This window comes from Octopus sinensis, linkage group LG7 (assembly GCF_006345805.1).
Source record: "Octopus sinensis linkage group LG7, ASM634580v1, whole genome shotgun sequence".
In the NCBI taxonomy this organism is placed as follows: Eukaryota; Metazoa; Mollusca; class Cephalopoda; order Octopoda; family Octopodidae; genus Octopus; species Octopus sinensis.
The window spans coordinates 89,928,527-89,949,810 of NC_043003.1; the positions used below are offsets into that span (position 1 = coordinate 89,928,527).

The following is a 21,284-nucleotide window of genomic DNA, read 5'->3' on the forward strand; positions in this document are numbered from 1 at the left end:
ACCATTGGGCTGGCAGATTTCGAAGATATAGCCCCCCCAGATCATCACAGATCCTCCTCCATGTTTAACAGCTGGAAGAAGGTAGTCTGGGTCAAATGCTTCTTTTGGCTGTCTCCACATGTATACTCGGCCGGTGGTCAGAAATAAGATAAAGGATGACTCGTCCCAGAAAATAACATTCTTCCACTGCTCTAGGGACCAATTCTGTAGGTTTTCACTCCACTCTACTCTAATCGCTTTGCAATGTTTGTTTTTAAAAGTGGTGGTTTTCTGATTGCAGCCCTCCTGGGAAATCCAGCTTTGTGCAGCTCCTGGCGAACAGTTTTTGTGGAAACTGGGTTCTCGAGGTGGTCATTAAGCTCTCCAGTAATTTTGGGAGCTGTGCTTTTGTGATTCTTTTCTAATAATTCGTGTAAGAGTCCAACGGTCCCTATCTGAAAGTTTTGGTTTTCTTCCGGAGTTTTGTTTCAACAAGGAGGTTTTTCCCTCTTTCTCAAAGGTTGTCATTACTTTTGAGACAGTACTTCTTGATACATCAAACATTTCAGCTGTTTTCGTTACACTAGCACCTGCCATACAAGCACCAACAATTTGACCTCTTTGAAAGTTCGATAGATCTGTCATTTTAATGAATTTTAATTACCTTTTTCTGATGATATCTGAAAAGAAACAACAATTTTAGTAAAACATATTAAGCAACACTAATAATAAATCTAATAATAAATCAAAAAAACATAAAAATAAACAAGCTTTTGACGATTTTATAGATATTTCAAAATTATGATACTATGATGCTTGGTGTTTCCATTATTTTGTCCAACCCCTGTATGTTTCAGTTTTCTTTCAGTTTCCATCTACAAATCCATCTACAAGGCTTTAGTCAGCCCAGAGCTTACCTAAGGTGCCATGTTGTGGAACAGCTTGAAATTGTAGTTAGGAAGTGAATTTCTCAATTACATAGCCATGGCTGCACCTATTAGCTATACCTGCACTTGTTAGTCATGCCTCTGCAAATATAATAAATGTTTCTCAAGTGCTAATATATATGCATATAAATCGTTTTTCCTAATATGAATTGCAGTTGGGTTCTAAAGAATATAATGTATTTGTTAAGTACTCAATAACTTTTAATCTTTTAACAAATGTTAAAGTTGATTAGAAGTCTATCCACTTGGCTAATATATTTTACGTGTATTCCTAATGCTAAGCTAATTATTGATCTGCAGTTTTCTTTGTGGTACACAATTTATTCAATTCAATTAATAGCTCTATTTTTTCTCATTTTGTTGTTAGCAAAGTACATTTCATTGTTTTGTCACTATTTCATAGTAGTCTTAAAATGAAGGTGATACTATACTAGACTATCTCTGACCTGTTGGGTCACTGATGGTTCAGTGAAGCTGATTTCAACATTGCATTGAAATGAAGTTAATTTTATGATGATGCAGTTAAATATTTCAATTCATTTGTGTCATCACAGGTCTGGTTTACAAGATCATATTTAAGATTTTATTGGTTACTTACAGCATCTAATAGAAATAGAACTTCCAGGATAAACTTGAACTCCAGTAACAGCATTTATTTATGGCATATGTACACACTTCCACAAAAATGCAAAAGTAATTGTTCAATAACATAAACATAAAATTAATGGAAACAATTTTCATAGCATTATATATTCCCATTTCAGAGTTATGTTACTTTCAGAGTATTTTCCCACTGTGTGCCATTTTGACTATTTATGAAGGTACCAAAAAGAAAACCGCATATCTCAGGAATCCATGGTTCAGTCTTCACGAAACTTGTTTTATTCTGTTTGTATTCACATTTTCGGGGCATGTTACTTTCAGAGTATTTTCCCATTATGCACTGGTTTGGCTATATTAAATTACAGACAAGCACGCACACATGCGAGCAAGCAATCGCAGAGTTTTAGTAGTATATAGATAACCCAGTGAAGTGACTTGAACCGATATTGCTTTACTGCTAGGTGTTGTTTCTGTAATAAGGTTTATTTAGGGGTGCAGGTCTTGAATTCAGTATCTCGGTTGCTAACTGAAAAAAACTCAACTAATTAAATGAAATAATGATTAATTTTAATTTCATACAGGACTAATTTTTGTATTAATCAGAGGTAATCAGCTCTGTCCTAGTGTTACATTTACTTCTTCCTGGCCATGCTGGGGCACTGCTAAATGTTATCCTTTTACTACCAGTTGCTTGTTATGTCCCCACTCTCTGATTTTATTCCAACTACACAATTTTAATTATCATACACTTGGAGTACACTAATCCCCGATTCTATCTTTAATTATTGTTCTTTGTCTCCATTCTCATAAGACTATTCTCATAATTATCTTCATCATTTAATATCCATGGTAAGGGTTGGATGGTTTGACAGGATTGGGCAGGTCCAAAGACTCTATCATACTCCATTGTCTGCTTTGTCCCATAGTTGGGATGTCCTTCCTAATACCAACCACTTTACAGAATGTACTGGGTGCTGTTTTTTATGCCACAAATGATGTTCCCATGCAACTTGCAAAACTATAGTCTCCAAGGGGGTAGCTTTATACTAGATGAGGGATGTGAGAGAAGGAGCCAGAGTAGAATAGGTTTCTTACAGTAGAGGGGCTTATGACTGCTCACATTTTTTAAGAAAGGGTGCAATGTGTTTGGGTTGGAGCTGGAAAGAGATAAAAAATAGTAGTGGTGATAAGGTGTCTGAGTGGACCCTCATAGTACAAGGTTAGTAGAAGCGAATGGATATAAAGGAACCAGGAGTGTGGGTGGGTAGAGGTTGCAGGAGTGTATGCTGGATAGTGAGAGATGGAGAATGGGTGAAAGAAATGGGACATGGGTGACAACTGTAAAGATTATGTAGGCTTGAGGGTAAATAAGGGGTGAAGTATGGCCAATGGTGCCTATGTTGGACAAGGTAAGAGCAAGTAGGATGACTGACAGTGCAGAAAAAGAGAGGGAGCAGCAAAGTAGTGATGATGATACAGTAAACAGGAGAGGAAAGAGAGAGAGAAAGAGAGATGAGATGTGGTTGGGTACATGTAGGAGTGTGGAAGAGAAGAGAGAGGTAAGTCTAGTATATGAGAAGAGTGAGAGGTGTACAGTGGTGGAGGAGGGGAAGTAATATGGTGGTTGGGACTGATCAATGAAAGTATGGGTGGAGAGAACAGTATTTATGGATGAAGGGTGGCTAAGTGAAATGGTTCTTGGTAGTAAGAAAAATAAATGGTATCAAAGAAGAATTTAAACATGCTGGGTGAGGTGGATGTCTTGAGGAAATTGGGAGAATGGACCAGTTGTGCATATATATGCATACATACAGTGCTTATTTTTTATTGTTCTAATTCTTTACTTCCTAATAACTCTCACCATACTTACTTTAATAAGTCATCTTCTTGCTCATCTTTGATAATATTCTCCACTGTATCACTACATGCAACTCACCTTTAAAATATTCTATTATAAAATAACCATCCATCCATCCATCTTCTCTGCCCACTATTTGTAAGAAGGTTGATGGTGTAGAGACCTTAGGCACCTCCTCTATAGGGTCCTGTCAGAAGCAACCATCTTGTTCTTGGTCTACACCTAGGTCACCTGCTGGTCAGTAGAGCTTGAAGAATTCATCTTGCAATTCTTTCCTGTGACATTCTTATCACCTGTCCATAGTACTGGAGTCATGATCTCTCAATGTGGTGAAGTTGTGGCTTGACATGGAGAGACTCCCTGATCTCCAAGTTACACACCTTGTCAAGTAAACTTACTCCAGAGATCCTTTGGGAGAGCCCCATTTCAGCCACTTGTATTTGTGATCATACTCTTTCTGTCATTACCCAACATTTATGACCATAGGTGAGGATAGGCACAATAACTGAATTGAAGATAGCAAGTTTGGCTATTTAACCACTCTATCCTTCATTGTCTATTTTAAAAGATGCACTTCAGGAAGCAGAGTTGGCTAAGAAACGCCGTGACTGGGCTTTTGGGGAACGTAGCAAGATTGTTCAAGAACGTGAGAGTATAAAGAATTTATGTGATAGTCTCCGCCGTGACCGTGATCGTGCTGTTAGTGATTTGGCACAGGCATTACGGGATTCAGATGAACTTAAAAAGCAGAAAAATGATGCCCACCGTCAACTGAAGGAACTCAAGTAAGATTTTCTTTGTTCATGTCTTGAAACAATTGTCCTTTTGCATTGTTTTTTATTCATAGGAAAAACGTTTGGCTTTCAAAATTGAACAGTATGTATGTGTGTGTGTGAGAGAGAGAGTATATATCTATATGCGCATAAAGTGTATGTATGCTTGTATGTATATGTGTGTGTAAATGCACACACACATATTGAAGCATATATATTTGTGTGTGTGAATGCGTATACATGTATGAGTGTATGTATGTGTGTATACATACCTAACTGAACTATTTGTATATGTGTGCATGAATGCATATATGTATACATGCACAATATTTTATGAGTTAGTTTGAGGTGAAGCAGTCTTCCTTTCTAAATTAAATGTTGTTGCTTTTGTGTCGATGTTTGAAGAAATACAGGTCTCCACATGCATACATAGATTTCCATTTTAATGTGTATGCCTGTGCATGCATATATATATTATATATATATATATATATATATATATATATATATATATATATATATATATATAGGCGTGTGTGTGTGTGTGTATCTCTGCTTGGGCATGTATGTACGTGTATTTATGCTTTGATAAGTATTTATTTTTCTGTTTTTTTGTAGTGACACTGTTATTGTTGAAAATGATTTAGCAGAAATGAATATCTGTGCTAGACACAAATACAAACTTTATCAATAATATTAAAACAAGACAGACATATATGTATAGATTTGACATGACTTTTAAATTTGTAACATTAATACTTAGTAACATATTATTTAGCAATGTTTTGACTGAGTTATCAGATATTTTCCATGACTTGTTTATCAGGTAAAGAGCTAATAATTTAAAATGACATGCATATGTGTGGGTGTGTACTTTTGATAGTGACAGTAGATATTTAAGTTGATTTGATTTTTATATTATTATCTCTAATGCAATTTAATTTTATTTCAGAGAGAAGCATGTTGCCTTCTTAGAGAAAGAGACACGAAAATATCAACTGAATTCCATTGGGCACAACCATAGCCGTGACTCTGCTATTGATGCTGACATGTTAGAATGGGAAACAGAGACACTCGAGATAGACATCGTAAGTGAAATAGCTATATCTAAGAATATATATTCTTTCTTTCTTTCAAAGCGTTGTAGATGAATTGTGGAAAGTAGTGATAAATAAAATAAGATAGTTCAAGCAAATCTTTAAAAGTGGTTTTTCACTGAATTATACACATGGCTACAATACATAGAAAAATTCTATTTGTCTTGAACAGTCTTCCTATCTATATTTTCCCTAATGTCCATCAATAATTAAACTGAATATAACCACATCTACTTATCTCTATTACTTCAGTCTAGAAATACTTAACATGCCTGTAGCAAATGTCCCACCCTACACACATTAGGAATAGAAGTAAATTCAATGATCTTCATCATCATTATTTTTAACATTGCACTTTTCTATGCTTCGGAAATTTGTCGTGGGAAATTTTCTAAAAATCCTTTACGTCACCAACCCTTTCCTGTTTCATATATTAGACACACACACACTATTTCAATTTAAGCTCTTGATTAAATAATCTATCCAACACATTTGAATTCATTATGTATTTTTATATATTAATTAAATGTTGAAGTTTGTATCCTTGTTGAAACAGCTGTAGAACAGAATTAAATTAGGAATTGTTTGTGAAATTTTTGCTTTTTTTTTTATTATTCTTGATATGTTGCCCTGAACAATTAGTCTTAGTCAATTTTTTGATATGTATGTGTGTGTGTATGTGGAGGCACATGGCTTAGTGGTTAGGGTGTTGTACTCACGATTGTGAGGTTGTGGTTTTGATTCCCAGGCATTGCATTGTGTTCTTGAGCAAAACACTTCATTTTACATTGCTCTGCGATCATTTCATCATCTGACATGTGGCACATGGTGCACCTGTACAGGTAATGTCCATTTGATGGAGGGAATGAGCTTTTATGAACACAAACATTTGATCACTAAAGCAAATCATTTGTGTGCTTGTTCAGCAACGGGAGAGTCCATGATATATATATATACATGAACTTTATTTCGCTTATGAATAATTTATCTTATTATACAGTGGAATTTAACAATATGCTAATAATTGAACTCTTAAATGCAGCGACTGTATTTCATGGTGCTTAAATACTGATTCAGTATATTATATATGTGCATTTAAAAGTGGAAGAATTCATGAGCGTTAATGGCCACCCTGTTGTGTCTGCTGTTCATCAGTTTTGTGGCATACTTGCACCAACTGTTAACTGTATCAGCAGTAACAAAAAATGGGAATGATTCCACACAAGCCATTCCCATCATCATTCATCATCATCATCATTTAACATCTGTTGTCCAAGCTGGCATGGAATGGATGGTTTGACCAGAGCTGGCAAGCTGGTGACATGCACCAGACCCCAGTCTGATTTGGTATGGTTTCTATAACTGGATGCCCTTCCTAATGCCTACCACTTTACAGAGTGTGCTAGATACTTTTACATGGTACTGCCACGAGTGCTTCTTAGCACAAGAGGGACCAGTCTTAATACTTCTACTGTGGAGCACAGGTCTTCTTGAGTACAGCAAAGTGCTAGGTATCTTGGTCGTTTGTCATCTCACTTGAAAGGTTCAGCATCCTGAGATCATTCATCAGTACTTCATCCCATGTCTTTCTGGGTCTCCCACTTCTACGTGTTCCATCTACAAGGGGGCCATAAAATCACACACACCATCCTGCAGTATGTGAAATTGCTAACATTCTCTTTTTTTTTATCTCTTTTCACAACTGCCGATATTACTCATAAACTAATCGTCATTGGATGGAAGCAGATATTGAACATTTGTAATGGATTACCTAATTTCATTGTTAATAAAGCATACTTGATATCTCCCATGGTGTGTGACTTTGTGGCCACCCTATACTTTGAGAGATTAGCATTTCTTTTTGGAACTGTTGGCATTCATCCACATCACATAACCAAACCAGTGTAGCCTTTTCTCTTGCACCCAGCAACTAATTCCTCTTATGCCTAAATTCTTGCTCAAAACACTAGCACTCTGTTGAACATTTGCACTTACATTACACATGCAGTGGAGCATACTAGCCTCATTCCTTTCTAACCTTCAAATGTCCTCTGCACTTAGGACCCACATCTCACTATCATGTAGAATTGCTATGTGTATACATGCATCATACAATCTTGCTTTCATTTGGAGAGAGAAACCTTTCATGGCCAACGGAGGTAACAGCTCTCTGAATTTCCTCTATCCTATTTTTATTTTAGCTATCACATTTTCCGTGCATCCTCCCCACTACTAATTTGGTCCCCTAGGTAGCAGAAATTATCTACTACCTCTAATGATCCATTAGGACATTTGAGAGAATCAATTTTCTGAGTCTAAAGTTTTTGTGGATCCTGTGCATCTTCCACATACGAAAACTATCTTCTCTGCTAAACCTTCCTATTAATCACTGCACCTTTTGTGTGTCCATAGCTTACACAGGATATTCCGTATGGAGTTCCTACCTTCACCTTTTCTACAAATTGAATAGGGCCATTTACCTAAGTGGCGTAGGGTCCTGTCAGTTTTCTTGTTTACTAGGACCGTAGTCTTTGCTAAGTTAACCATAAGCTTCCAGGTTTTGCTTCCATACCTGGAATTTCTCTTCTATCTCTATGGAATCTGCTATGAGGGTAAGGTTACCAATATACAGTAGTTCTCAGTGGCTACCGGTCATGAATTCCTTTGTTATGACCTGGAGGATAATGATGAAAAGGAGGGGACTAAGGACTAAGTTTTGATGAATCCCTACTTGTACAGCAAATTCTTCACTGTACTCATGGTTAACTTTCACCTTACTGACATTCTTTGTACATGGCCTGTACAGCTTTCACCAGCCACTTATCTATACCTAGTTTCCTCAGAGCTCACCATATCACACTGCAGGGCACTCTATCGAAAGCTTTCTTGAGATCAACATTGCCAACTATAATGGTTTATTCTTAGCTAAGTACTTCTCTTGCAGCTGCCTGACTATGAATATAGCATCAATAGTGCTTCTTCCTCAGACAAAGCCAAACTGCATTTCAATTAGCCTAATTCTGTTCCTCATTAATTTGGCTATAACTCTCTCTGTAACTTTCATCACCGGGTCCAGGAGTTTGATGCCTCTATACTTGATTCTAACTAAAGCATCACCATTATCCTTGTAGCAGCTAACAATTATGCTGTTATGCCAGTCATTGGGTATTGCACCTTCCTGAATGACCTGATTAACTATGTGGGTGATTAACCTGCATACTACCTTACAAGATATTTTGAGCATCGCCCCTGTGATTCTGGATGGACCCGGGACTTTACCAGTTTTCATGTTTTTAATTGCCTTATCTACAATACTGCTGTCTGCTAGGATAGCTGGTTTCTCTCTTAGGTTCACATGAGGGAGACTCTCTTTATCCCATTCATTCTCTACATTCAACTTTTCCATTCCTCTTTCTTGCCTACACCATCTGCACACACTTCTCTCTGACAATATCTTGATTCTCACTGACACAGTCTAGCGATCTGGAATACTTCAAGAGATGGGAGAATACACAATTGAGATATTGTGTAGCTATAAACACAAAAGACAGCATTATTGATTCAACCCTCTTGTAACCATATTTGATGCCTCTATACTTGATTCTAACTAAAGCATCACCATTATCCTTGTAGCAGCTAACAATTATGCTGTTATGCCAGTCATTGGGTATTGCACCTTCCTGAATGACCTGATTAACTATGTGGGTGATTAACCTGCATACTACCTTACAAGATATTTTGAGCATCGCCCCTGTGATTCTGGATGGACCCGGGACTTTACCAGTTTTCATGTTTTTAATTGCCTTATCTACAATACTGCTGTCTGCTAGGATAGCTGGTTTCTCTCTTAGGTTCACATGAGGGAGACTCTCTTTATCCCATTCATTCTCTACATTCAACTTTTCCATTCCTCTTTCTTGCCTACACCATCTGCACACACTTCTCTCTGACAATATCTTGATTCTCACTGACACAGTCTAGCGATCTGGAATACTTCAAGAGATGGGAGAATACACAATTGAGATATTGTGTAGCTATAAACACAAAAGACAGCATTATTGATTCAACCCTCTTGTAACCATATTTCCATTGAACTGCATTGCCTTTGTTGCAGTTGTCTTTGGAAATAAAGTAGAATTTAGATAACTTTGAACACAAAGTATGAATTTTAAGTGAAAAAGATCATTTTAACCAATTACATGTATACATGCTAGTCAGTCCCACTCAGTATGGTATGTTAGATTTTAATGACCAGTTATTAATTGAGCTCTTAATTACTGTGAATTTTTTTATTATGTTTTTACATCAGTTCTCATTATGGATAGCTTTGTTATTATTCAGCTGGTGGTTGGAGCATAAATTAACATGAAATTTCCCTGGAAGTTAATTTAGATTACTTTGGAAGAGGAAGTTTGTATTGATGGGTGGTTTTTATGTGGATTAGTATCAAAAGGGTTAATAAAATCAGTCTGTAACCATTTTGTTACAATATTTCTGTTGAAATATTCTGATTCAGTCTCAATTAATTCTGGAAATAATGAGCAATTTAGTAAAATTATTTTGTCGTTATTAAACTAGTGTTTGAAGCATAAATTTTGATGGAAGGTTTCAATCTAGATCACTTGAAAACAGAAGTTTGTCTCATAGAGTCAGGTATGGTCTTGAGCAGATTGGTATCAAAGGATTGAGCAATTTTAAGAAACATTAATTCATATGTTGACCTAACTTTTGAAAAAGTCAGTATGTAATTTTTTTGTTTTTAAACCAGTTTTTGTGATAAAACATTTTTAATAACTTTTTGTTTTTAAAGTCTTTAATTTTTTTTCTCCTTTATTTGATTCAGAATGGTCAAGATACTAGCAACCTTGGTTTTGAGTTGGTTGGTGGCATTGATGATCCTCAGTTTCCTCATGATACATCAATATTTATTGGTCATGTCAACAAGGGAAGTCCAGTTGATGGAAAATTAAAGTTAGTTACTAATTTTTTTGTTGTTGTTTTTTTTGTTAAATATTATTTCATATCAAGACTTATTTCATTGATTTTTTTCTTTATCTACACCTTTCAGAAATTTGTTTAAAAAAAACATTTATGACTACTAATTTATTGTGGATATATTTCATAGCTGGACAAAAGAGGTGACAAAAGAACACAACAATTGGCAAGATGGTTTGTTGGAAGGGACAAGCATGAAAAAATGGACGCAAAAATGATGATGGTTATTGTTTTCTTTAGAGAAATTGCATCATCTTGAGAAAAAAACTCTTCATATGTAGTGTATGATATTTAATTTTGGCTGATACATACATATATACGTGTGTGTGTCTTGTGAGTTCTTTGGTGGCCTTACTAGTCATGGTACCACGAAAGAAGCACCTAATACACTTTGCAAAGTGGTTGGTATTAGGAAGGACATCTGGCTATAGAAACTATGCCAAAGTAGGCAGTGGAGTTCGATGCAATCTCCTGGTTTGTGGGGCTGATATGTATCTAAACCAGCCATATCTTGATGGTTTAAATGCTGAAGGGTTAATACATTTCATATGGCATCATTTAGCTATTATTATCATCTGTATATAATAGCCAATATAAGTGTTGATTGCTAAGCTGGTTGATTTTTTGATCATAAAGAGAGTGGGGAGAAAGAGTAAAAGAGAGATACTGAGAGAGTCAAAATAAGAAGAGCAGGATGAGTGGATATATGAGGTTTGATTGCAAACATTGATAACTTTTAACAGAGATAAGTTTTTGATGGAGTAAACTTCAATTATGTTGATAAAATGTAGAAAAATAATAACATATTTATTGCAAATATACAAATGACAAATTTGTTTTGTTTAATTTTATTTTAAGATAATAAATGTTTTTCTTTTGAAAATCAGTATTCACTATTTTGTATAAGCACCAAGTAATTTGGTAAAAAGTTTTAATTATTGTATGTATGCCATATTTCCTGATATTATCTATGGTGGTAAATATATTGATATGACATACGACTTCTTGTCAGCACCGTTATATCTGAACTGTTATACTATTAAGCATTCCTGATGTTCTCTTATTACTCTCCAACTGTGTGTCTTCAACAACCACTCCATGATATCTCTATTCAATAATTCCCACGACCTGTACACTATGACTGCACATATGACACTCTTCTCAGACTGTTCTGCGCATACTCATTTATACTAACTAGTATAGTTCACTTAACCAATGATGGGGGTGTACAGATTCCCCATACAACACCTCCCCTGCTCTGAGATGGGCTTTCCCTTGATCTATTATTTTTTTTTAATTACTTCCTTGGCAAACAATTAGCATATTTCTTTTCATTTAGAACCAATCTCTAACATCTCCATCCACTTTCTCCTTCTAGTTGACTTGCACCCTGGTTCAACCCTTTCCTGCAGTGCTGAAATATCAAATATATCATAAAGTATTTCCATAGGCTCTTGCTGCCTTTTTTGTCCTTCTGTGTACCTTTTTTATTTGATTTACTTGTCTCTTATGCTCATATGTCTGCCCTTTCATCATATATATTACTCTACCAAGACGTTTGGTTATTCCTCCTTGTTCCCAACTTTGTTTTCCATATTTGTACACTTTAAAAAATACTGCATAACCTCTATTGAAATAGTTTGTATTATTAACAGTATTCTTTTGTATTTGTTGTTTCCTTCCTGGTAACAATTTATCAAATGCTGATTGCACCTTTCTGGTGAACATTAATTCAGTGGGTGACATACCTGACTCTGTGTTGTGGTTTGGCATTATTCTATAGTTGCGAAAAAATTTTGTTAGTGTATTATCTATTAATGATTTGTTTCTGGTTTTTCTCAATGCTCTTTTAAACATATTTATGATCCTCTCTGTAACTTCATTTGACCTCAAATGATATGGCAGGGTAGTGACATGTTCCATTTGATGCATCTTACAAAAATCTTTGCACTCTTTTGCTGTAAATTGTGTGCCATTGTCCAACACTATAGTGTCCAGCACGCCAAAACGTGCAAATATTTCATCCAAAAATTCTATATTTATTTCTGTAGTTGGTTTCCTGCACTTAGCAATTTCAGGCCATTTTGTCTAGCTATTTTGTCTATATATACTGATTAGTGGTCCTGCAAAATCTATGTGTAGCCTAGACCATGGTATATCTGTCTTTGGCCACGGTTGAATCTTTACTGGAGGTGCCAAAGGGCACATTCCCTGCATGCTTTCACCAGTTTCTCGATATCTTTATCCATACTAGGCCAGTAAATATAACTCCTCATGATGGCCTCGATCCTTGCAATTCCAGGATGTTCTACATGAAATTCTGTTAACATTCTATTTTGTAGTACAACAGGTATCACAACCCACTGAGCATACATCAACACATTGTCACACATCAAAAAGTATTTCAAACCTGTGTTACTCTCAGTGACGTAATTTTTTGTATTTGTCTCATTCATCATTACTTTTTTCATTTTGTTAATAAATGCATCTTTTTCTGCTATACTTTTTATCTCGTTCAGTGTGACTGGTAGTTCCTGCACTACATTGCAGAGAATATTTTAAAATTCAATTTCTGATTTTAATGCTACTATTACTGTATCTTCTAGCAGTTCCTTATGCTTTGGGATCAATCTCGACAGCCCGTCCGCATGTCCCAATTTCTTTGAAGTCAAAAATTCCATTTTGAAATCGTAATTTGATAAGGCAGCCCCCCCCCATCCCCCCAAAGCACTGTAACTGATTGGCTATATGTGTGGGGACAGCTTTTTTTTATTCATATGTTGTTAATAGTGGACTGTGATCTGTCTGCAAGGTAAACTTTCTACTGTGCAAGAATTTATGAAATTTCTTCACTGCAAAGATAATGGTTAGTGCCTCTTTCTCTATCTGGCTGTAATATTTTTCCGTGATGCATGTGCACTCAGTTTTACATTACCATTTTCCAATTTATGTAAGATTACTGCTCCAATCCCAGATTCTCTGGCATCTGATGCTACAATTACTTTTAGTTTCAGATCAAAATGTGCTAGAGATAGATCTGACGTTAAAATCTTTTTAATCTCTTCAAATGCTTTTTGGCATTCGTCAGTTCCACACCATTTCATATCTTCTTTCAGCAGTTTGTTTAAAGGTGCTGTTAGCTCATTAATTCTTGGAATATACATTTGATAATAATTCGCAAGACCTAGAAAAGCTTGTTAGGTTGTTATGTTAGTCGGAGGAGGCATATCTTTAATTACATCTACCTTTGACAGGTCTGGTATCGTCCATTCCTGTTGGTAATTTATCCTAAATACTTAATTTCAGATAAGAAAAATTCACATTTTACTTCTTATTTTTCAAAAACACACTTTATGTGCTCAACATGCTGGTCACGAGATTCACTTTTAATTAATATATCATCCAGGTATGGAATTGCAAATTCACAGTCTACTAACATTGTATCCATGACCTGTTGAAAAATTGCAGGTGTGACTTTTATTCTGAAAGGAAGTTGGTTAAACCTGTATAACCCTTTGTGCATGTTTATCATTAATAGCTTGAAACATTCTATGTCTACCTGCAGCTGCAAATAAGCTTCCAATAAATCCAATTTAGAAAAGTGTTTACCCCCATTAAGTTTGGCAAAAATCTCCTCTGGACTTGGTAACAGATAGTATTAAATCCCATTGAAAAATTGGTGCAGACCCTTATTTTATTATTTTTCTTTTTTATGTACACAATTGTCACTGCCCATTCCGAATAGTCTAATTTATGTATTACACCAATATTCTCAAGTCTTTCCATTTCTTTTTCTACTTGATTCGGTGCTGCAAAAGGCACAGCTCCCTTTGGTTTTAAAACCAGAACGGCATTTTCTTTTAGCTGGAATTTCACTTTTATTTTTGTACATGTACCAAGTTCTGAAAAAACATCAGGATATATATTTTTTAATTTCATTTGTAACTTCTCAGAAACCTTGTTTGATCTGGCATGCAACGCATTCACATTATTACAGAAAATACTTATGGGCAAATCCCACAAATTAAATGTCTCCATCCAATCTGTACCAAACAGATTCATGGTGTTTTCTGATATGTAGACCTTTGAATGTCTTCCCATGAAATGTTACATCTGGCATCAATTCACCCAGGAATCGAACTTGCTGTCCAGAGACTCCACAAGTTATTTGCTTTGTTTTCTTGAACATCGGTCTTCCAATTTTCTTCCAAGTTTCAGTATCTATTATTGAGAAATTACTCCCTGTGTCTAGTTGTAATCTTGTGTGTACATTATTTTACAGATACAAATTGTCGTTTTTTTGTCTCCCTATGTTTTCATTGAAAACACTTTGTTTTTTCATTTAATCTTTTCTTTTTTGCCCAACATTGCAACTGTTTATGCCCCATTTTGCCACAAGCAAAACATTCTCTATTCTTAAAGAAGCAGGTCCTTTTGAAGTGCAACTCACCACAACCATAACACAGTTTGGGCCTTATTTGTTTTATTTTTTTGTTTGTCATAGGTCAATGTGCCTGTACATTAATATTATTATTTTCAATTTTTTCAGTAGGTTAATAATACATTGACATTCTTCTGCCACTTTTTGCAAAGTTAATTTAGTGTCTTGTGTCAATTTTGTTAATATTCTTGCTCATATTTCTACATCCTCACTCGTAGTTAGTCCTTTGACAAATATCAAACATTTAAACATATCTGGGGACAACTCTCCTAACTTGAATTTTTCACATGCTTTGTTTACAATTCCTGCATATGTAAACAAAGTCATCATTTTCATTTTTTTAAAAATTTAGGCATTCCCAGTGTATGTTGAATAGCAAGCTCTTTTCACAGAATATAATGGTTGATATTTTAATTGTTTCTTCAAAACAAATTTCTGGCAGCTTTTTTGGTAGAATAAAGTTGCAGCATTTCTCATGCTCTGACAGAGCTAGTTTATGCAAAAGAAATCTTACCTTCTTTTTGTTTATCCAGCCTCTTTAAATATTTCTTCATACCTTCAGTTGTACGAAGAAAATGTAATCCCATCTTTGGAGTTATACAGGAATTCTTCAATAGAGTTGGCTACTCCATCCGCTGAATATGATGCCGCTGCATTCTTGGATTGTAGCAATAATTCTATCAGCTGCTGGTTTGGCTGTTGTTGTTGTTGCTGTTCACAGAATTCTTGCTGCTATTGTAGTAGTTCTTCCATTTCAACACTCCTACAAGCATTCGTAACTTTGTTCCCACTGTTATAACAACACCGTTATACAGTGGCCACTGATATGATGTAGGACTCTTTGTCGTCAGTGTTATAACATCAAATATTCCTGACGTTCTCTTGTTACTCTCCAACAGTGTATCTTTAACAAGCACTCCAGAATATCTCTATTCAATAATTCCTACGACCTGTACACTATGATTTGTGCATATGACACTCTCCTTAGACTGTTCTGCACATGCTCATTTATACTGACTAATATAGTTCACTTAGCCAATCACGGAGGTGTACAGATTCCCCACACAACATGTATATTAACTGCAGCCACTCATCAAGACTATGACTGTTCATGGCTTTGGCATGATTTGATAAGCTTTCTCCATACTCATCGGTTTTTTGCTTGAGTTTACCATTTATTATGATCAGTTCCTTTCCACTTCACACTTCTTTCTGCAGTGTCTTTGAATATCGGTCTTGGTCTTCCTTGGTTTCTTTTTTCCCTTGCATAGTTGGGAGTAAAAGATTTGTCTGGGGTGTCTGTTGTCCATCCCATGTACGTCACCCAACCAATGTAAATTTCTATCATTGGGGATTTTGCTCATAGGAAGCAGACCAGCATGCCATAAGATCTTTGCATACCTGATCTTGTCAAAGAGAATGATATTCGTAATTCATTGCAGCTGTCTCATCATATATGCATGTAACTTGTCTACTTGAGCTTTATTGACTGTCCAAGTTTCAGCTCCATACAGCAGGGAAGAAAGCATACCAGCCTGGTATATAGACCTGACGTTTGACATGTATAGAAACATGTCTATTTTTCCACAGCCTCTCCTGCAGTCTGTTAAATGAAGCACTAGCTCTGTTCATTCTGTATGTGTATGTAAATGTTTACTTCCAAAGTTACCTGCCATATGACAGGTAACACTCTGTGGTTTATTATAATCAATACTGCTTGAAATATGTAAGTCTAGTACCATTAATTAAACAAGCAGTAGTGTGAGGTGTATTGGATTTTTTTTTTTTTCAATTTAGTTTTAAATTTTTAAGTTAAAACTTTTTACATTTATCACATTATTACATTTATCACATTTGAAAATATGACACTAAATGTATAATTTTAAATCTTTAAATGTAAAATTAGAACTTACCTAAAGTTCTTGTGACTGAAAGCAGGATGTTTCATCGATGCAAATTATTTAAATTTGCCCTATTTACATGTTGTAGTGCTCAACAACCTGATATTAAAAGCAGCAATAACTATTACACAATATTTTACCGATTTAATATTTTCTGTTAATCTTATTTCCATACATGTGTGTGTGTGTATGTACACATGCATGTGCATATGTACCTTAATACACAGAATAAGTTGCTGTTCTGAACTTGTTGGTTTCTAAAAAGTTTCAGATACAAACTAAAATAATCCAAAGTTAACAGGCATGGCTGCATAGTAAGAAGCTTGCTTCCCAACAACATGGTATCTTGGGCAAATGTCTTCTACTATAAGCCACAGGTTGATCAAAGCCTTGTGAGTGGATTTAATTGATAGAAACTGAAAGAAGCCCATCGTGTGTGTGTGTGTGTCTTTGTGTCCTCTTGACAAGCAGTGTTGGTGTGTTTACATCCCCCTAACTTAGCAGTTCAGAAAAAGAGACTAATAGAAGTATTTTCAGGCCCTGTAGAGAAAGCTTCTTGTGTGTTTGTCACAGAGGGTTGCAATTCTAAGAAGATATGATTGGATGAAATATTTAGTTAAAAGTTACAGAAATAAGTCACAGATAATAATAAAAAAAAAAGAAGCTAAAATTATTAAAATAGGCTGGGTTCTGATGAGGAATAATTTAGAGCAATGGGAAGTGTTAAGTGTTGTAGTTAAAGTAGTAACAACAGCAGCAGTGGTAGCAGTAGTAACAACAACAGTAAGGTGTGAGTTGGTGGTTGTAGTATATTGGTGAATGGATCTTTACCAATCAAATAGATAATCCTTTTTCAAGGAAGTCAGTTAAAGACATGTATGTGTAGCAGCTACACAATTCCAATTTTGTAACCATTATTCCAACATATGTCAAGGTGTGTCATTAGAAATAAAGAATTTTCAGGCCCTGTAGAGAAAGCCTCTTGTATGTTTGTCACAGCAATTCTCAGACATGTCATGTTCATAGTTTTATTATAATTTTTCTTTTATAGAGTGAATGATATTGTCATTCAGGTTAATAATGTTGATGTCACTAATGTAGAACGGAAAGTAGCACTAGATGCTATTGTGAACACTGTTGGCATTATAAAAATGGTATGTGATTTATTTCATATTTATTTTTTCACTATTGATTTTTTTCAAGCTAGTACAGATAAAGTTTATATCATATAATTATATGGTTAATGTAGTAAAGACCCCTTGACCTCCATTGTTACGTAATAATAATGATTATAATAATAATTGTAAAAAGCTAGAATTATTAGCATATTTTTAAAAGATTGATGTAACTCTTCATGAAGGTATTTAGACAATAAGAAGAGCGTAATGTGATTGTAATAGCTTGTTTATTGGTTTGAACGATATTTTGACAGCTCACCTGTCTTTTTCAAGTTCAAAACATAAAATGAACTCACACATTCAAAAATATAGAAATTCAAAATCATGAATGAGGAAATCCTGCGTTACCCCTTTGACAGAATGATATCATCAGTCTTCAGTTTTGCAACTGGCAAAAAGAAAAAGAGAAAAGAATATTTAGTCGAACAGTTTTGTGTAAATATGATGAAATTTACCTGTCATTTTATTTATTCCTGCAGGGCATGATGTTAGTGACTCACAAATATATTTATTCTCATGCATTTTGAGAATTATTAGTTGACTTAATTGAAGAACTGTCAGTTCATATCTATGACTGAAGCTGTGTAAGGAATAATCATTAGTTCCAGAATACCTGGTAGTAGAGGAGATAACATGAAAACAATGGTAATTGAGTGTCACACTACTAAGAATATGCTAGTATGTAAATGGAGACTGAGGAGTCAGTGAATGTGGTGGTTTGTCTTCTGAACAATCAGAATTAAAGAGTGATGTATAGGAGTAAAGATAAAAGTTCATTACGAACACCTTAAAACTATTCATCTACTAACTGGATAACATGTTCATTTCCCATGATTTTAGTATTTCAAACTAGTTATATTCTTTTCTATTTGGCAGGTCATCCGGCGACGAAGATCCATGATACGATCTTGGCAGCCAATTCAGCTCAATGTATCAAGCTTGAAAGGTAATCATGTCACTTTAATTAAGTCTTTCCCCTAGTTAAAGATTAATTCTCTGTTCAGGCTATTTTTAAGCTTTACACCCTAGTTTGCAACTTAACAGAGGTTTATCATGACTTACAAAGCCATATCTCAGGCTGCATTACAGCTCCAGAGACTGTGTAATAGTATAGAAGTTTATTTTACAGCCAAGGGTCATACTACAGTTTCTAAGGCTTGTGTTGTAGCTTGCAAGATGCATCAGTTTTACTAAGAAGGCCATTTGACTAGCTGTAGGTGTATATGACAGTTTAATGGGTGTCAATTACATCTTGTTGGACACATTCCCTTTACAAAATTAACATTTAAAAAATTTTCAATATGTTTGTAATCTATAATTATATAGATTACAAACATGTGTTGAAAAATTTTAAATGTTAATTAAGGTAGATGAGTACTTCGTTAACAAAAAACTACTCAAAACATAAATGTGGTTCAGTTTTTCATTGTTTGTATTCAGTGACTAAAAGTAGAGTTCAAAAATAATTTCTGTTAGAAGAGAGCATGTATTTAGAAACTGTTTGGAATTGTCTTTGTCTTTTATAAAACTAGATTTATTTAATTAAGAATTAAATCATCTGTGTCACACCTCCATTATTTTCTCTCTTGCTTTATTCTCCTCAATTTGCCTGTTGCTCTATACTCTTTAACCACCATTTTTGATATCTTTCTTCCAAGCAATTCTTCACTTTTAGTATCTAATTCCTTCAAATTCTTGCAACACACAAAATTCATAATGATTTTGTCAATTTTTTTTTTATCTTTTAGTATTTATATTTCCCCAACACCACTTTTCTCTCTCATATGGACTTTATCCATGTATTATTATGCTGAGAGGGCAAAAATTATCTGGCTGTTGTCAATGTTGATAGTGTAGCTGCAGAGGCAGCCAATGGATTTGTATACAATTTTGAGCATATCTTTCATATTTATGAGTTGTCTTAACTATAGAGATACATTCTATGAGTTCTCCTCTATTTAACTCTGTATCTATTTGTTGTATATATTATATACAGGATTACCATAAAGTCTGCATACATGAGCAAAAATGGATAATTTCAATAATTTTATTCAACTATGTTAATGAATAATATTTTCAACATGGTTTCTGCTATTAGTATTCAGATTTATGGTTACTCTGTACATTATTTCTTGTATATATATAATACAGACATTATATACATGTTTTTTGGTTAACACGATTTCATATTTTGCTTCACCCTATCAGAATTTAACTTGATTTGAATGGCCATCAACAGTTAAACAATTTACTTTTTAGAATTTCGTGTGAAAGAAATTTCACAATATTCATTTAAAATGTGGAGATACTAACTCCAGTTCTCATTCATACACATCATTATTTCCATTCCATTCTTTTTGTTTTTACTACAAATACAAACCAGTTTTCATTTCCATTACTGATTAGAAAATATAACTTATCTATCACTTCAGGTGAATTCTCGTTGCAATCTATAATCTTTACTACAAAGTAATATATACTGAGATACTCAAACTCCACCGAGGTCAGCTTTGCCTTTCATTCTTTGTGAAATATCCAATGACAAATATGCGAACAGTTTGACATTTCCCCCATGTCACTTCAGAATTCAAACTTATTGCAATGCACCAGTCCCTGTGTTCCTGCCACTACAATTCACTCTGGATTTCAACAATGTTTTTAAACCGGCAAACTTAGAGCTACATTTCCATCTTGGGGAAGAGATGGAAGTCTGCAGGTGATAGATCTGGTGAATAGGGTGGGTGCAGAAGCAATACCATGTTGTTTTTGGCAAGAAACTCATGAGTGAGGAGAGTTCAGTGACAGGGTGCATTGTTATCCTGAAGAATCCAATTGTTTACACTGACAGACCTCAATGCAATATTCTTTCTGCTCACTGGTCAGCAGGCAGGGAACAGACTTGGCAGACACATGTCACATGTTCAATTTAGACATTAAGATTGCTTGCACAGACTCATATGACAGACCAACAACATCAGCAATGTCGTTGAATGTCCTCTGACAATCCTCATGCACAAGCTCATGAATTTTCTCCACATTTCTGGGGTGACACTCTTAGCAGGTCTTCTAGATTGCTTATCTTCCAAGGACATTTTTACGCTTTTGAAGTGCCTGTGTCACTCAAAACATTGTATACCGCCCATTACCTCATCACCATAAGCATGCTGAAGCCTGCTCAATATTCTTTGTAGCTGACTTCCCAAATTTAACACAAAATCTCATGTTGGCTCTTTGTTCCAACTTCCTGTCCATAACAAAATCACAGACTATAACATACACATGATCATAAAGACACAAATTTCACAACTTGCAAAGGAGACACAGCGATGTCACTTAGCACACTACCTCATGAAGGTTACTGCTAGCTCTCCCTGCATATGCAACCCTGTGCTGTCATCTGTTGGTGCACTACAGAACTAGTCTGGGAATTTTTTGATACCACCTCATAATATATTGGAAGATATATGGAGAGATTTCATCATTTCATTATACCTCCTTCCCTAGCTTACATA

At 35.0% G+C, this 21,284-nt stretch overlaps 1 protein-coding gene across 1 annotated transcript in view; it reads left to right on the top strand.

Moving 5' to 3' along the window:
- The window catches only part of LOC115213855 (disks large homolog 5), a 186,609-nt gene that overhangs the window by 101,665 nt on the left and 63,660 nt on the right, over positions 1-21,284 (top strand). Inside the window, exons 4-8 of the mRNA XM_029782794.2 lie at positions 3,956-4,172; positions 5,113-5,248; positions 10,101-10,228; positions 17,646-17,748; positions 18,649-18,718. Coding sequence (XP_029638654.1) covers positions 3,956-4,172; positions 5,113-5,248; positions 10,101-10,228; positions 17,646-17,748; positions 18,649-18,718 — 654 coding nt within the window. The remainder of the gene's footprint in view (positions 1-3,955; positions 4,173-5,112; positions 5,249-10,100; positions 10,229-17,645; positions 17,749-18,648; positions 18,719-21,284) is intronic.